Raw genomic sequence first — 17,670 nt, 5'->3', positions numbered from 1 at the left:
TGAATAGGATACTGCAGATCGGCTAAAGATTTTTATCCCATATTATTGTTCATTTATTTTTATTTTTTATGTTCTAAATTAATTTCTGGTTGCATCGTCTGTTTCCTGCAGTTTGTCTCTGATTGTTTCAATCAAAGCAGTTTTAATGTAATCTGGAAATGATCCGTCTGATCCAGAGCCCAGCTGATTTTCTGGTGTCAGACTGACAAACACGTTTAGGTTCTGATCCCGACCCGGACACGTTTAGGTTCTGATCCCGACCCGGACATGTTTAGGTTTTAATTCATCAACGATCAGACAGGAGCCAGAAATCCTGCTGAATTTCCTTCTGTGTCCACTTGGTGTCACTGTCTGCATGTCTGCCAGAAGCTCTGCTGGGACAGAGGGAATTCCCTGAACTGGGACGACTGGAATCCCTGCGCAACACACACACACACACACACACACCCACACACACACACACACAGTACCAGAGAGCTGAAAGTGTTTTTGTGTTTGCAGCTGAAGGTCGACTTCTTTGTTTCCTCCCATATTCTTCTCATTTTGCTTCTTGTGTGTTTTGTCCATTTTTCAAGTAGTTCTGGACAACCAGAACCAACACAGAACCAGCACAGAACACATTAAACATAAATATGTGCTGGACATGCTCTGGTTTTCTTCATGGTGACAGAATTTAAGTTGTTTTAGAGACACTTTAATTTCCCTGAAGGTCAGTTATATTAGATCACATGACAGTGATGAAGGCGTTCTGGACCAACCGGGTCGGAGGGAGAACCGGTCACGTTCACACAGCGGGCAAATCTAACTCATATCTCATATTTCCCGGCAATCTTATCGGCCCGATTTCAATCTTTTTACCTCAAAGAAATTGGATCCGATCCAGGTGTGGAGCTAAATCGGACCGATTCCAAAGCGTCTGCAGTCTGAATGCTCATGTCGCATTTTACCGACTTTTTGTCGTCAAGGTGAAACTTTGGTCATTCAGCAGCAGGAGAATCCAGACGGTGAAGCTAGACTTTGCCTGAAAGTGACGGACGCAGTCTGAGTCAGTGAACGCATCACATTCCAACCCCACCACTCCTGGTCCCACTCCAAACAGAACCGGATCAGAACTGGGCCTGGAGCAGGCCTGGACCGGGTCAGAACCTGCAGTGAATTCTCCACTAAAGGCAGTTGCTGTTAGCTTTCTATAAGCTTCTTTCACCTGATGATCATGCTATCGCTCTGCAACTTTACAATCTATCCAGAGACGGCGGCCATCTTTACTGCCGTAAACGGAGCGCCGCTGGGAACTGCTATATTGTTATTCTGCGGATTGCTTTGGTGTTGGAAACCGTTCACACAGACTGCGGTTCATTTAATTAGCATGAACAACAAGAAGAAAAAAGTGCCTTCCATCCAGCCGGTTCTGTCCAGGTTAATATATTTGTATCTTGATGATTTCTAAATATTCAGGTCTGGTCTCCTGTCCTGAATGAAAAGGGAGGTGCTGATTCTTCAGTGGGTCCTATGAGATCAACCTCCACCCCTTGCAGCTGATTCCTCAGGGTTTAAACAGCAGCAGAACAAACATAATGGAGGAGAAGAGAGTCGGCTGTTTTAGGGTATTATTGGCATCTAGAGGTGGAGCTGGTGATGGCGGACATCTGAAGAAACCTCCGTAGAAACTCTACCACGCAGCTGGAAAGTTTCCTCCAGCTGATCATATACCAAAGAAGATCTGAGCGTAAAGCTGGACTCTGGTTCCGCCCGGGTTCTGAATGACTCCTGATCAGGCGTGTTTGACCCAGACCAGGGTCAAACACGCCTCAGTGATGATCCCCAAGAAAGCATGTCTGGGTCGCCTGGTTGCTCTGAGCTGCTGCCTGTAACGCCTGGCTGCAATTCTGGATCAAACGTCTGAATTGTCGTCATTCAGCCTCCCCCCTACACACACACACAGTCCAACAGTAAGAAATGGCAGCAGGATGGGAAGAAATATCGGTTGATATCGGCCTGGTGCCAATATTTTATGCTTTCCTAGATGGTCAAGCTAATTTCTCTCCAAGAAAAGTTCAGCTTTCAGTATTTCATTCTTCCTGTGGCTTTTTGAGACGAGAGTAGAAAATGTGTCCGACATGATGCTAATGACAGGATTAAGGAGGTAAAATATCAGTGTAGACGGTCAAAGCTGACTCTCTGCTGATCTCGCTCTTCACCTAATGAACTAATCAGAGCAGGAGCCGCGCTGCTGGGTCCGCCTGAAACGCAGAGAGCTTCGCTCAGGAACGCAGTACAGCATCTGAGGATGGAGGATCATCCAGCTCCTGATCCAGGCCTGTCTGGATTTAATCCTGTTTTTTTGAACAGTGAATTCCAGGTCAACCAATGGAAAGTTTTCAGGAATGACGTCTGTCCTCCAGTTTGGTTTTAGGGAACCGTTCCTCCTGGCAGGGTGGAGGTTTGGACCGAGGCCTGAACTCCACCTGCAGAAATCGGCCCTGAGAGACGTTTCCAGAGCTGAACAGCTGCTGATCCAGATCACTGAGGTCTGCGTCGCAGGAAACGCCGCAGCTCCTTTCAGCCGATACGCCGAGGGAGGGAAGCAGCCTGGCAGCAACGCAGCAGAGTTCAATTGTTCTAATCCCAGATTACACACAGTTTAAATGCTGCTTTTTAACCTGAACACATGAATCAATGGTTCTCACCGAGCCAGTCGAGTGTGTGTGTGTGTGTGAGAGAGACAGCTGGCTCGTCTGACTTTGCCGTGACATCTGGGAAACCCTCCGGTGTGCTGCCATGATCGCTGGTTGATGTCGCTATTTAAATGCAAATGTGTGTGTGCTGCACCTCTCTCTCACACACACACTCCACGACTCAGAAAAACGATATTTTATTTCAAATTCTTTACAGCTTTATTTAAATGTCACGTTGACATTTTTTAACTAGTAATAAAAAGTCATTAAAATATAACATTTATAAAAAATATCTGAAATAAAACGACTTCTATAAAATGTAGTTTTAAGTCAGAGAATTTCCTGGTTTTCTGTATTTGGGAGCTGCAGCCTGTGGAGCGGAGCGGCGTGGAGCGGAGCGGCGTGGAGCGGAGCGGCTGCAGACGGGGAAATGAAATCAGGAATGATTTGTCCGCCGGCTGCAGCTGATGGATGGAGAGCCGACACTAACACGGTTTCTCTTTATGGAAATGAGATCGGATCCGGAATATCTCTGTTTTCCTGATGAACATTCCCAGAATGAAATTCCTGTCTCCAAATAATTTGCTCTGAATTAATCTGAAGTTCCAGGATTTAACCTGAAGGATTTATTCAGTGCAGCTTCAGAGAAATGGGGAAAAAGCAGAAATATTAAAATCTGTTTTATTTAAATTAGAACTCAGATAAAGTGAAACTGGTGAGTAATTTGTGGGTTTTTCTGAGGCCCAGCGCGCTCTTCATCCTCCTCCTCTTCCTCCTCAGACCTGCAGACAGCTCATTTATTGCTCCGTTTAAATTGAATTATCAGCTTTTTATTACAACGCAGAGCGAGCCGCAGGCTCTGATCCTCATTACCCAGCATGTTGTTGTTACGGAGTATTGATCAGGACTGATTGATCGGAGGCTGGGAAGCTTCACAAACTAAACTCTGGGAACTAACTCCTCTTCCTCAGCTTCCTCCTCTTCCTCAGGCTGAAGTAGACCTGAGGCTCCGTTAAATTCCCTCTGAGGAGCTTCTTCTCCTTCAGCTTTTTATTTCTCCAGAAAAACATGAAAGCCCTCCTCCTCTTCCTCCTCCTCCTCCTCCTCCTGGGCCCGCCCCTCGGAGCCTCGGAGGCCCCAGTGGAGCGGCGGTGGGCCGGAGCGTCCCGGCTGTGAAAAGCCTTTTCTCGCTTCCTGTCTGACGGTTCGGAGTTAATCAGCTGAACGTAACGCGGCGCAGCGGCTGCAGCAGTGGCTGCAGCAGCGGTTCTGATTCTCCAATCTGAACATAAGGATGGAGGAAGCCGTCAGCAGAGGTTCTGACCCGATCGGACCTCCCCTCCCAACCCGCTCAGGGAGGTTCTGTGCACCTTGGCGTTGCTGGACAGAACCGGGTCCTGGATCTTCTTGTCTGGGTCAACGTTGGGTTTTGTGCAGAACTCGGATTTGGACCTCCTGGATTCTGACCCGGTTCTTCATCGATGACCTCTGATCTCAGATGTTTGGTCCAGGCTTCTTCCTCTGGCCCGTCCAGAACCAGAGAGACGACCAGAACATGTGATCCAGACGACGGTTCTGGTTTGATCCAGCAGCGACCCGGTTCATCAGCAGATTCAGGTTCTTCTGGGTCAGCGGTACCAGTCAGGGTTCTGTTGGGTTTTCAGAGATCTCTGAGATCTTCTGCTGCTCGGGTTCAGAGTTCTTCTGGACCTGTTTGGGTTCTGTATGCGATTCGGTTCTAGTTCAGTGCAGATAGTTCGGTTCTGGTTTGGGTCCGGCTCGCCGTTTGAAGAATCGATCCTCTGACCCGTTGGACCTCGCAGGTCCTGATGGGTTCTGGCGCTGCGTTTCCATGGGAACCAGGTCAGTAACCGGTGGGACTGGTGCAGCACACACAGCTCCGTCAGCGTGTCGCCCCCCTCCCTCGCCCCTCTCTCTCTCCCTCTCTCCCCGTGGGTCCAGGCCCCGCCCCCCCCCCCCCCCCCCCCCCCGGCCCGCCCAGGCCCCGCCCCCGCCATGATGTCAGCAGCTGGGAGGAAGACCCGTGGGGTTTTTGGGTTCTGCCGTCCAGTCCTGTGGGGCCGCTGGGCTGAGAGTTTGTGGTCCGTCCCGGGCGGCCGCCTCGCTGCTCTCTTTGGGGAAAAGCCGAGCGCTGGGCTTCGATTCGCCGTCCGAAGCGTTTCCTCTGAGGATTCTTCCTCTCTTCTTCTCTTCCTCTCCTCTGCGGGTTCATCATGTCGGCCGACTGTTGAATCTTTTTTCTGCCCTTCCATCGCCTAAAGTTGAATAAAGCAGAAAAATAGAAAGTTCTGAAGCCAATAAAGAACTTCTCAGATTTCCCAGTTTTTGCTCTTCGTCCTCCATTATTAAAATGTCTTCCGCCCTGAAGCTGCGCTCCGTCCTGTAGCGCTGTGCTCCTCCAGTCCAGCTCTTCTTCTTCTTCTGGTGTTTTTTGTTGGGAGATGTTTGGGATCCAGGACAGCCTGCCTCGCGGCGCCGCGGCCGGGCTGAAGGAGGAGCCGCTGGCCGTCCGCTCCTGGATGCACTCGGCCGGCGTGGTGGACGCCAACACCGCCGCTCAGAGGTAAGCTGCTGCCGCCCCAGGGGATTCTGGGAGCTGGAGTCCCAGCGCTCTGCTCCGACGTTTACAGACGGGAAAAATTCATTCTCCTCAAACAAAATCGGTCCACTGAGCGTCTGCTGAAACTTACTGTTAATATTTATTATTCAGCAACTGGAGGAAGAATCTGGTGAACACAAAATGAAAAACTGTTTTAATTAAAAATGAAAGTTTTCCTGATTTTAAAAATGATCAGGTCACAATATGTGCTACATTTGAAATGCAGACAAAATAAATATGTATATATGTTTATGTATTTTTTTTATATTTGAGAGAAAAATACATTTGATTTTGAGAAGGCTGTAAATGTTTTTCCTGAGGAATCTTTAAATTAATTTATTTATGGCGTTTTAACTTGGCAGCCAGTTCTCACCAGAAAAGAGATTTTTAATCTTAATGGGACTTTCCTGGGGAAACAAAGATTACAGAAATAAAAAATCAAAATTCTCCTCTAATCTGAGATGACTTTTATCCCTGTGAAGGAAAAAACATTTATAGCAAATTATTAAAATGATTTTTCTTCTAATTATTTAAAAAATCTGCATATGTTTCTATTTTGTAAGTGAAGCAGGCTGGACTTCTTTGCAGCGGCTGAGTTTGAACATCGTTTCATCTCCTCAGCCTGAATTATTCACTACACAAAACATCAATTAAAATAAATAAAATCATTCAAATTCTTCTGAAATATTAACACAAAGATTCAGGAAAATTTATTTTAAGTCAGTCTTTTTTATTTTTATGTAAAAATATTAAAATGAATATAAAATGTGTTTATTTACATTAAATAAATAAATTAAACATTAAATAATAAATGACACTGAGCTAAATAAAACCTCAATGAATCTAAATTAAACTAATCTGAAAAGAAAAATGATTTTCCACATTGAGAAATCAAATAAAAGGCTGATTCTTTAACACCTGTCTGGGATTATTTCTGGGATTATACAGTAAAGTCCAAATTGAACCTTAATGTGATTCTGCACAGTAATTATTATAATCACACAACCCTTTAATACTATGGCTTATTATTCACTTTATGGAAAATCTAATCCCAGAACAATTATAGAAACAATTATGACTTTAAGGTTTAAAGTAAATATTTAACCAACATATAAAATATTTGTTTTAATGAAATCATTTAGCTGATTTATTCTGAGGATTTAAAAATATTTATTGACCAAATGTTTCAGTGAGTTTGTGTCCACTGCTGATTTTTATATTTCAGGAAGATTATTAAATATTGAAGTGTGTGTGTGTGTGTGTGTGTGTGTGTGTGTGGGTGTGTGTGGGTGTGTGTGTGGGGGTGTGTGTGTGTGTGTGTGAAACAAGCGCTCCTGGTGTTCTCAGTCATATTATAATGAGGAGCAGATTTACTGTCGGGGTCGAAGCTGCAGTTTGACTTCATCTCCATGAATATTAATCAGTCGTGACTCCACTGTGATTCTTAACTTTATTTCCTTTGACTAGACCTGAAGCCGCGGGAAGCGCCGCGCTTTCATCGCCGCACACAAACTAATCAGAGGCACCAACGCGCGTCCCAAACACGCTTCTGATGCGTGCGGCCAGGTGTGGCGACCTGCAGTCTGTCCTCAGAGGAGCGCTTCATTCACGCCGCGCTGCGGCAGCCGCTTTCTGAACTGGTGGATTTTTACTGGTCACCAGTGACACGATGATGCTTTAGCTGAAGCTTCAGAGAAATTCATTCTGGTTCTGAAAACATTGCTGCAAATACTCCACAGATTTTACAGATAAAAACAAGCGTGAGGATTTATTTTAAAAACACAATTTAAACTGAACTTTACTCTTATAGATGCAGGTTTCTTTCTCAGCTCTGAGTTGCTTTTTTGAATGAAAGATGAATTGATTATGTAAAATAAAAATATGTTATGTTACATGTTAAATCTATAAAACAGTGTTTTAGGTGATTTTTCTGCTCGTGTGTGTTCCAGCGGGGTGGGGTTAGCTCGAGCTCACTTTGAGAAGCAGCCGCCGTCCAACCTGAGGAAATCCAACTTCTTCCACTTCGTTCTGGCGCTGTACGACCGGCAGGGGCAGCCCGTCGAGATCGAACGCACCACATATGTCGACTTTGTGGAGAAAGAAAAGGTGAGTCAGACAAAGGCAGGGAGGAGCTGTGACACAAACCAAACACGCCCACAGGACGACAAAAAAGCAGATGCACCTGCCAGGTGACAGAAACCCCCAAACATCTGGCAACTTATAAAACAAACGCACCCTGAAATCTTGTAGATGGATAAAAACATGAACTGTGAGCTTGGAGGTCAGCGCGTCTTAAACAAACCGCAGGCTGAATGAGCGTTCTTCTTCTACTGTTTTAGGAGCCAAGCGGAGAGAAAACCAACAACGGGATACATTACAAGCTGCAGCTACTTTACAGCAACGGTAGGTGCACTTCTTTCACTGCCCAGAGCAGCTGAAGCCTGCAGACCAACATGAACACGGCCGATTTCTGCGTTCAGGTGTCCGAACGGAGCAAGACCTCTACGTCCGACTCATCGACTCCATGACCAAACAGGTGAGTGATTCAGGAAGTTCCTCCTCCTCCTCTCCATATTATTAAGTTTCTGTTCTTCAGGGAGATTTAATCTGACAACAGGAGAAAAACTTCCCACTGAACACCAACTGGAAATTTCCTGTGATTTAATTTTCTTCTCATGTTTCTAACAAAGAACTGATTTTATTAAAGAGTTCTGACGATCCGGACGAACGGCACACTATTTCCATTGGTTCTGTTGGTGTGTGTGTTCTTGTTGGTTCTGGTTCTGTTGGTGTCTGTATTGTAATTCACTACTTGAAGCAAGGTTAAATATATAAAACGTCATAACAACCATATTTTACTTTATATGTTGCAAAAAAAATAAAACATTTCCTTGCCAAGATGACAAAAAAATTAAATGATCCAAAGAAATTTTGGAAAACAGTGAAGTCAGTTACTGAGCAGGCGTCACTGAGGGGCTTTCCAAATTTTGTTTGGAAAAACAGTAAAATTGTGTCTGATAAATTAGCAGCTTTAAATGATTTTAATGAGCATTTTATCTCTGTAGGCTCTTTATTTGATGATTTAAATTCATTCGGCCAAATGTAAATACTGATGAGCTGTTTTTGAATAATTATTGCAATTCCACCACTTTTAACTTTTCCCCTATTTGTACAGCTGAGATTCTCAGAGAATTGAAAAACAGACAGCAGAAAATCAGCAGGGCCAGAAAACCTGGATCCTTTTAATCTAAAGTTGGCTGCAGAGTTTATAGCAGAGCCATTGTCTCATATTTTAATCTAATCTCTAACAAAATCCCTAGTGTCTGGAAATCAGCATTTGTTTTGCCTCTATTTAAAGGTGGGGAATCGTCACAGGTACACAATTACAGACCAATTTCTAAACTATGAATCCTAGCAAAAAGTTTTGAAAAAATATTCGCAGATCAATTGAATATTTTTTTTTAGATTCAAATTCTGTTTTACAAAATGTACAGTCTGGTTTTATAAAGAAACTTATTACTGTTACTGCCACTTTAAAGGTTTGTAATGATCTTATCCAGGCTCTTGATAACAAAAAACTTTGTGTTGCTTTATTTATTGATTTATCAAAGGCATTTGACAGTAAACCAGGCTTTTAATTGAAATTCTACACAGGATTGGCTCTAGCATCAAGCTACCATGTTGGTAGCTGATTATCTGTCAAACAGAACCCAGAGAGTTCAACTGGCTTCACTTCTTCTATCCTTACTATTTTAAATGGTGTACCACAGGGCTCAGTTCTGGGTCCACTTTTATTCTCTATTTATATAAATAACTCGTGTGACAATCTGTCAAATGCTTTTTATCATTTTTATGCAGATGATTTAGTAACTTACTGCTATTCTGCATCACTATCACAGGCCATACAGTATTTGCAGTCTGCTGTCAATGTAGTTCAAACACGTTTACAAACTGAAGTTGGTTTTGAATGTGGATAAGACAAAAGCAAAGGTTTTTTTCACACTCTAGAAAACTATCAGAAATCCCTCTATTGCTGACCACTGCTGTAGGAGCACAAACTGAGTTTGTCAGTAATTATAAATAGCTTGGCTTTATTCTAGATAAAGAGCTTTCTTTTAAAAATCACATAGCAAATTTGTTATGAACATTGAAAATGAAGATTGGGTTTTATTACCGAAATGGATCTGGTTTCTCTCTCAAAGCTAGAAGTAAATTGGTAGCAGCAACTTTCCTGCCACTTTTGGATTATGGAGATGTTTTATATATGAATGCTTCAACCAAATGTCATCAATCATTAAATACTTTGTATCATTGCGCTTTAAGATTTATAACCGGTAGCAGATGTCTTGCACATCATTGTGATTTGTACGCAAAAGCTGATTGGCTCCTTTAAGCGTACGGAGAAACAATCACCTGATGATCCTGATATATAAATCTCTATTCGGCTTGGCTTCAGCATACTTTAGCTCTCTCTTACATAGATCTGTTATTTCCCATTCTTAACGCTCTAATAATATTTTTCTTTTGCATGTTCCACGTGTTCGAACTGAAAAGGGGAAACGATCAGTCAGTGTGAAGCTCCTACAGCCTGGAATCAGCTCCAGTCTGAACTCAAGATGTCAGAACTGATTTCACTGGATTTATTTCGAGCGGTTCTTAAAACCAGGCAACGAGATTCTATTAAACAGTGTCACTGCTTTTAAATTGTTTTCTATTGTTTTACACATGTGCATATGTATTAATTAGTTTTATTTTGTAACCAGGTTGCTGTGTATTGCAGACTTTTGCCCAGGTCCCTCTTGAAAATGAGATCTAGATCTCAACAGGGTTTACCTGCTTAAATAAAGGAAGTAAAAAACAAAATAAAACAAATATTTTCTAAATATTCTTGAAATATAAAAAACAGAAACACTAAATTAATAACTATAACATTTATAAAGTCAAAACTGCTAACTAAAGTAAAATATGTTATCATCTGAAAGTAGTGAAAACAGCAGATTAGACCGCTGCCTGGGCCCTGATTAGCCTGACTCACCCGGAACCGGAACCGAGCCGCTGGGTTTGGTTTTGGACTTGAGAACTGATTCCTCTGGTGTCAGACCGCAGTGAAGTTAGTTTCAAGTTGGATATTCGATATTCGAGCTCCGCGGAGTAAGCGGCGTTTAGCTGAAAGTTGATCCGATTTCGGAACGCTACTCTCGGCCAGCGGTTCTCCACCGCTCCCGGCCCGAGCTCCGCGGAGTAACCGACGTTTAGCTGAAAGTTGATCCGATTTCGGAACGCTACTCACGGCCAGCGGTTCTCCACCGCTCCCGGCCGCAGCGCCCGAAGGTTCACTTAGGGACTATCAACAAATTACTGAACCTAACATTCCTGTCAAAGAAATATAATGTTTTCTTCAATAGCTTCCAGGTCATGTGACCTATTGACTCAAAATCACTTTGGAATAATTATACTAGTCTCTTTAGATGAGGCACAGTCATTTGTTTTCCATTTTAAATCATTTTCAATTTTTAATTAATTTTTTTCATCAAAATTGAGTGTTTTTCTTCAATAGCTTCCAGGTCATGTGACCTATTGAGTCAAAATCACTTTGAAATTGTTCTACCAGTCTGTATAGATGAGGCACAGTCATTTGTTTTCCATTTTTAGCCATTTTCCATTTTTTAGGAATTTTTTTCTTCAAAATTGAGGGTTTTTCTTCAATAGCTTCCAGGTCATGTGACCTATTGACTCAAAATCACTTTGAAATAATTCTAATAGTCCCTTTAATTGAGGCACAGTCATTTGATTTCCATTTTTAGCCATTTTCCATTTTTTAGGAATTTTATTCTTCAAAATTGAGAGTTTTTCTTCAATAGCTTCCAGGTCATGTGACCTATTGACTCAAAATCACTTTGAACTTGTTCTACCAGTCTGTATAGATGAGGCACAGTCATTTGTTTTCCATTTTTAGCCATTTTCCATTTTTTAGGAATTTTTTTCTTCAAAATTGAGGGTTTTTCTTCAATAGCTTCCAGGTCATGTGACCTATTGAGTCAAAATCACTTTGGAATAATTCTAATAGTCTCTTTAGATGAGGCACAGACATTTGTTTTCCATTTTAAATCATTTTCAATTTTTAATTAATTTATTTGATCAAAATTGAGGGTTTTTCTTCAATAGCTTCCAGGTCATGTGACCTATTGACTCAAAATCACTTTGAAATAATTCTAATAGTCCCTTTAATTGAGGCACAGACATTTGTTTTCCATTTTAAATCATTTGAAGAAAAAAATTCCTAAAAAATGGAAAATGATTTAAAATGGAAAACAAATGACTGTGCCTCAATTAAAGGGACTATTAGAATTATTTCAAAGTGATTTTGAGTCAATAGGTCACATGACCTGGAAGCTATTGAAGAAAAACTCTCAATTTTGAAGAAAAAAATTCCTAAAAAATGGAAAATGGCTAAAAATGGAAATCAAATGACTGTGCCTCATCTATACAGACTGGTAGAACAATTTCAAAGTGATTTTGAGTCAATAGGTCACATGACCTGGAAGCTATTGAAGAAAAACTCTCAATTTTGAAGAATAAAATTCCTAAAAAATGGAAAATGGCTAAAAATGGAAATCAAATGACTGTGCCTCAATTAAAGGGACTATTAGAATTATTTCAAAGTGATTTTGAGTCAATAGGTCACATGACCTGGAAGCTATTGAAGAAAAACCCTCAATTTTGAAGAAAAAAATTCCTAAAAAATGGAAAATGGCTAAAAATGGAAAACAAATGACTGTGCCTCATCTATACAGACTGGTAGAACAATTTCAAAGTGATTTTGACTCAATAGGTCACATGACCTGGAAGCTATTGAAGAAAAACACTCAATTTTGATGAAAAAAATTAATTAAAAATTGAAAATGATTTAAAATGGAAAACAAATGACTGTGCCTCATCTAAAGAGACTAGTATAATTATTCCAAAGTGATTTTGAGTCAATAGGTCACATGACCTGGAAGCTATTGAAGAAAACATTATATTTCTTTGACAGGAATGTTAGGTTCAGTAATTTGTTGATAGTCCCTAAGTGAACCTTCGGGCGCTGCGGCCGGGAGCGGTGGAGAACCGCTGGCCGTGAGTAGCGTTCCGAAATCGGATCAACTTTCAGCTAAACGTCGGTTACTCCGCGGAGCTCGGGCCGGGAGCGGTGGAGAACCGCTGGCCGAGAGTAGCGTTCCGAAATCGGATCAACTTTCAGCTAAACGCCGCTTACTCCGCGGAGCTCGAATATCGAATATCCAACTTGAAACTAACTTCACTGCGGTTGAAGTCAGGCATAAAAATCCAACTCAGAAGCTAATATATTTAGATTTTTACCTTAACTGAGACCTTTATTTGGCTTGAAAACTTTAAATTATGTTTTAATCGGTTCCATTCTGTAAAATACTGCCATAGCGAGAAGAATATTTAATGAGATCAAATTTGATTACTTGAACGCTTAAAATGTTTTCTTTTGCTCATCTCTCACTCTTTTTAAAAAAAATTAAATTACAAATTGTGTATGATCTCACATTCATTTATAACGTCCATCTGCCTATCTCTTTTCCATTAATATCTCAGTCACTCGGCTGTAAAAATGTAAAAATCGTTCTTGTTTGCATCTGGCCTAACAGTCAGACTGGACCGGTGCTATTCTGATGCTAACTAGCCTAGCATGTCGTAGTTTCTCACCTTCATCCCGGGAGGAGGGAGGCTGGTCTGGGGGTCAAGACCGATGTTGACTCAGACTCGTCTGCTGGTAAATGTGGTAGAAGGTACAACGACAACTTAATATATGAATGTATATCTTGCTAAGTATTTCCTTTGACTAATGAAATGTTAGACAAATGGAAGCTAACACTCGTCGGTCGCTAAGCTAACAGGTTGATAGTCACTCACCTCTCTAGGTGAAAAACTTTGTAACAGATTAACATGCTTTATTTCTTATTTTTATTTTTTCTCTTTCCTTTTTTAAAACCAGTTTAATTATATTTCAAAGCAGCATCGTTATTATTTGTGTGGTTCTCATTCTGTCTGCTACTAAACACCGTCAAACGCTAAAGCAGAACAAACCATTTCAATCAGAAACGGGGGGTTCACTAAATATGGACGCTTGCTTTTTGTCTGGAAGTGGTAACATTTAACTTTTACAGGGAAAAACAAGTAAGAACACAGCCATCATCATCACTGTTATTATTGAGAGGGCCCCCAAAATATTTAAATACATTTAAAAAATCTCCTTTTAGTGCGACCCTGGCAGTCAGGGGCACTTGGAAATGTCCAAACTTGCCCCTATTCAGTGCCGGAGAGTTGTGTTGGTGTGTGTTCTGGTTGGTACTGGTTGTATTGGTGTGTGTTCTGGTTGGTACTGGTTGTATTGGTGTGTGTTCTGGTTGGTACTGGTACTGGTTGTGTTGGTGTGTGTGTATTCTGGTTGGTACTGGTTGCAAGTACCAGTACCAACTACCACAGAGAAATCTGTGATATATCTTCACCTTTAGGAAGGAGTTTCACTCTCAGCATGTATTTGAACTTCTCTCTTTTATTTACTTTAGCGAAGCTCACAGTTTTTAACAAATTCTGTAGCATTCGCGTCCCATTTGCAAATAAGATATGAGACTGACACTGGTCCGTCCAGCTCCTACCAGTTTGCTGCAGCGAGGTCTTTCTCACTGGTTGTGTTTGTGTGTGTTCTGGTTGGAACTCGTCGGTTCTGGTCGGTACTGGTTGATACTGGTAAAACTGGATGGAGTGGTGTTGACTCGGTGATTTTCAGCTCTGGCTCTGTTGGACCAGAACCGGTTTGTTCCAGTTTCACCTCCTCAGCAAACATCCGGTCAGGTTCATGTTCACGCACAGAAGCTCTTCGCGATGAAACTGAAAAATTGAAAAGTGTGTGAAGCAGCATAAACACCAATTTCTGTTCCCAGCAGGCGGTCAGTTCCCCCTGCTGGAGGAGTCCTGACCTGCGGCATTAGAAAGACCAACCTGTGTCTGAAGCCACAGGCTGACTCCGTCCCTCTGAAATTCCTCTGATCAGACGCCACACAGTCTGATCAGAGTTGATCACAGACAATACACATGATCACTTTAATCAACAGATGACTCACAAACTCTTTAAATTTTGAAACCTGTGAATATTCTTTAAGTGATCAGAGTCTAAGCTCTGATCATCAGCTGATCTCCAGCCTGCAGGGGGCGCAGTTTCTGTGTGGCAGGAGACTCCGTTAGTCGTCTGCTTCACTCTCTACTGTGACACTAATGGAAACCAGCACTGTTTAAATCCAACAAGTTATTTACTTATTGCGCCTTTAGCACTGCTCTGACTGGAGACGTTTGGTTCCAGCTGCTTACTTCGAGTCTCCAGTGGAACTTGCTCCTTCCTGTTGCTTCAGTCTCACTAATCACCAACAATGAGTCCTAATTGAGACAAAGGTTCAACCTGCTCTCTAACCTGTGTCTCTGTTTCAGGCCATCATCTACGAGGGCCAGGACAAGAACCCTGAGATGTGCCGAGTCCTGCTCACTCATGAGATCATGTGCAGGTAAGAACACCTGGACTCACCTGACCCAGAGGCTGCAGGTTCTCCAAGCTGGAAACAACCAGAACCAAACCCTGTAGACTAGAGTCAGACCTCCAGCCCCAGTTGGACTCAAAGCTTAGGAATAAATGAATGAACTGGTAAAGAACCAGAACACCAGCAGGTACCAGTCAAATGTTACCTGATACCAGTCAGTTCCCAGTTACTAACTGGTAACTGCTGGTACCAGCACTCTCCCTCTTCTCTGCACCATGTTTGGGTCACAAGAACAGAAAAAAAACACGTGAGTTAGAGGAGACGTTCTAGGAAAAAGCTTTTCCCGAATTCTCAATATCTGTTTTTATCCCAAACAAAAAAAAAACATGGAGGATTTCCCTGGGTTTTGTTCCCCTGGTAAGGCACAAATCCACCAGTTGATGGAAGCGTTTCCAACATCAGAACTTGTTCAATAAATGTTTCGCCCTTCCCTGGCATGTTGGCTGTTTTTTGGTAAAGCCAAAGACCTCCTGAAGAGAGGCCTGCCAGTCTGCAGGTGATCTTCTTTAAAGTTGAATCTGATGGAGCTGTTTGTCCTTCTTTGTGTTAGCCGATGCTGTGACAAGAAGAGCTGTGGAAACAGGAACGAGACGCCATCAGACCCGGTCATCATTGACAGGTAGCGCTTCAACACACCCATAGATGACTCATTACACGTTCCCAAGCAGTCCTCCGCTGCTCCTTCACACACCAACTAGCTGGTCATGACAGAAATAGAAAAGACTCCACAGCTGAAGTCTAGATTAAATGGTTTTCGAGAAAACACGAAAACCATTAAAAGTATCATCAACATGGTGAAGCTGGAAGAGAAGAAGAAAACAAGAACAACAGCTGATGTCAAAACACAGAAACACTAAAACACTGAAACACTAAAACCTTGAAGCACTAAAACACTGAAACAGTGAACTACTAAAACACTGAAACATTAAAACACAGAAACAGTGAAACACTGAACCACTAAAATACTGAAAAACACTGAAACACTAAAACACAGAAACAGTGAAACACTGAACCACTAAAATACTGAAAAACACTAAAACACTGAACTACTAAAACACTGAAAGACACATTAAAACACAGAAACAGTGAAACACTGAACCACTAAAATACTGAAAAACACTGAAACACTAAAACACTGAACCACTAAAATACTGAAAAACACTGAAACACTAAAACACTGAAACACTAAAACCTTGAAACACTAAACAGTGAAACACTAAAACAGTGAAACACTGAAACATTAAAACACAGAAATAGTGAAACACTAAAACCTTGAAATGTAAGAGCGAGAATACTCTTTATGGAGTTGTTTTACACTAAAACACTGAAACACTGAAACAATTGGCACATTATTTGTTGCAGACTGTATTATGTGGGATCCTAAATCTATGTTTTGCCATGAACATGCAAAAACATAAATATGGAGTTTTCTCAAATTTCCTCTTTCTTTCCTATTCCTCCTCTTCCTTCTCCCCTTCTTCTCCCTGTCTTCTTTTAGCCTTCCTCCTTCCCCCTCTCCTCTGTCCCAGGAGGAATCATGCGCTCTCCTGTCTTCACCTCCCCCCTCTCCTCTCTGAGTGTTAATCCCCCCCCACACCTCTCTGGTCTGATAGCAGAGAGGAGGACCTGGATGGTTGGATGGTTGGACGGATGGATGCATGGATGGATGGATGGATGGATGGATGGATGGATGAGTGCAGCAGCCTTTTGAAAAGAGAAGTGGTGATTGTTCAGCAGCTCTTTTCTCCCCCTGCCTGCTGCAATGCATGATGGGAAGGTCTCCTGTGTCTTCAGCAGCGTCCAGTGAGCAGGAAACATGTCAGACTGCAGCTCAAACACTCGCTGCTTCATCTTCTGGCGCTGCTGCAGCAGCGCAGCCTGCAGCCTCCATGTCTGCACATTTCACTGCAGCATCACAATTATTAATATTAATTAATTCTGATTTCATATTAAGATGATGTTGAATAGAGACAATCTCTATGATCACACGACAGTTCAAAAAGTGATTCAAAATTATAAACAAGATTAACAGCAGCTTATTTTACAAGATTACTAAAACACAGAAACACCATAAAAATAGGGTGTAATTATCAGAAACATAAATATATTAAATGCAAGCACAGTCCATCTGAGCAGTTATTGTTTAACATAAAGTGAATTGAACATTAAATTAACAACAGACTGTTTACCATCCAGTATACCAGAAAAACAGATCTATTAATAATAATACAAATTGTATTTGAAATGTCCAAATGATTGGCCAAATACCTGCAGGGTGTGAATACTTATTGGGTGTGCTGTGGGCAGAGATCTGCTGGAGGAAGGATCTGTGGTAACGCCGCTTTGTGCACCAGGTTTTTGCTGGGATTAACTGGAGAAGACCAGTTGTTCTCAGTCAGGCAGATAACAAGGTAACAGGTGAGGCAAACTGGCAAAGGTTAACAGAAGGAACTGACAAGGAGAGAAGGAAGCTGGCTGGCTTATAGCTGCTCGGAGGTGATTAGTGACTGCACTGAGTTCCTGAAGTGAGGAGGAGTAATTACTGACAGAGAGATCTAAACGGGACAGGTGAAATGATCTGAAGAGCAGCAACAGGAAGAGACTGAACTCCGAAAGACGGAAAAGCAGCAAAAGAATTCAAGTCATAGAACAACGAGGAAACGGTGAACAGAACGTAAAGAATCTAAATGTTAACTGGAAATAAAGACACAGAGTCTTCTGTCCCGGCCATCCCTGAGGACAGTCGTGGTCATGGCGGTGAACAGGGACGTCCCTA

At 42.0% G+C, this 17,670-nt stretch overlaps 1 protein-coding gene across 2 annotated transcripts in view; it reads left to right on the top strand.

The window, feature by feature from the left end:
* Nucleotides 1-5,117: 5,117 nt before the first annotated feature.
* Nucleotides 5,118-17,670, top strand: part of LOC116727587 (transcription factor COE3-like) — a 30,958-nt gene continuing 18,405 nt past the window's right edge. For both annotated transcript variants that reach the window (XM_032575100.1, XM_032575099.1), the window contains exons 1-6: nt 5,118-5,259; nt 7,245-7,401; nt 7,635-7,698; nt 7,776-7,831; nt 14,788-14,861; nt 15,445-15,513. In XM_032575100.1, the coding sequence (XP_032430991.1) occupies nt 5,138-5,259; nt 7,245-7,401; nt 7,635-7,698; nt 7,776-7,831; nt 14,788-14,861; nt 15,445-15,513 (542 nt within the window). In that variant the 5' untranslated portion in view covers nt 5,118-5,137. The remainder of the gene's footprint in view (nt 5,260-7,244; nt 7,402-7,634; nt 7,699-7,775; nt 7,832-14,787; nt 14,862-15,444; nt 15,514-17,670) is intronic.

This window comes from Xiphophorus hellerii, chromosome 10, assembly GCF_003331165.1.
Source record: "Xiphophorus hellerii strain 12219 chromosome 10, Xiphophorus_hellerii-4.1, whole genome shotgun sequence".
Classification (NCBI taxonomy): Eukaryota; Metazoa; Chordata; class Actinopteri; order Cyprinodontiformes; family Poeciliidae; genus Xiphophorus; species Xiphophorus hellerii.
This window is presented reverse-complemented; position numbering and strand designations above follow the sequence as displayed.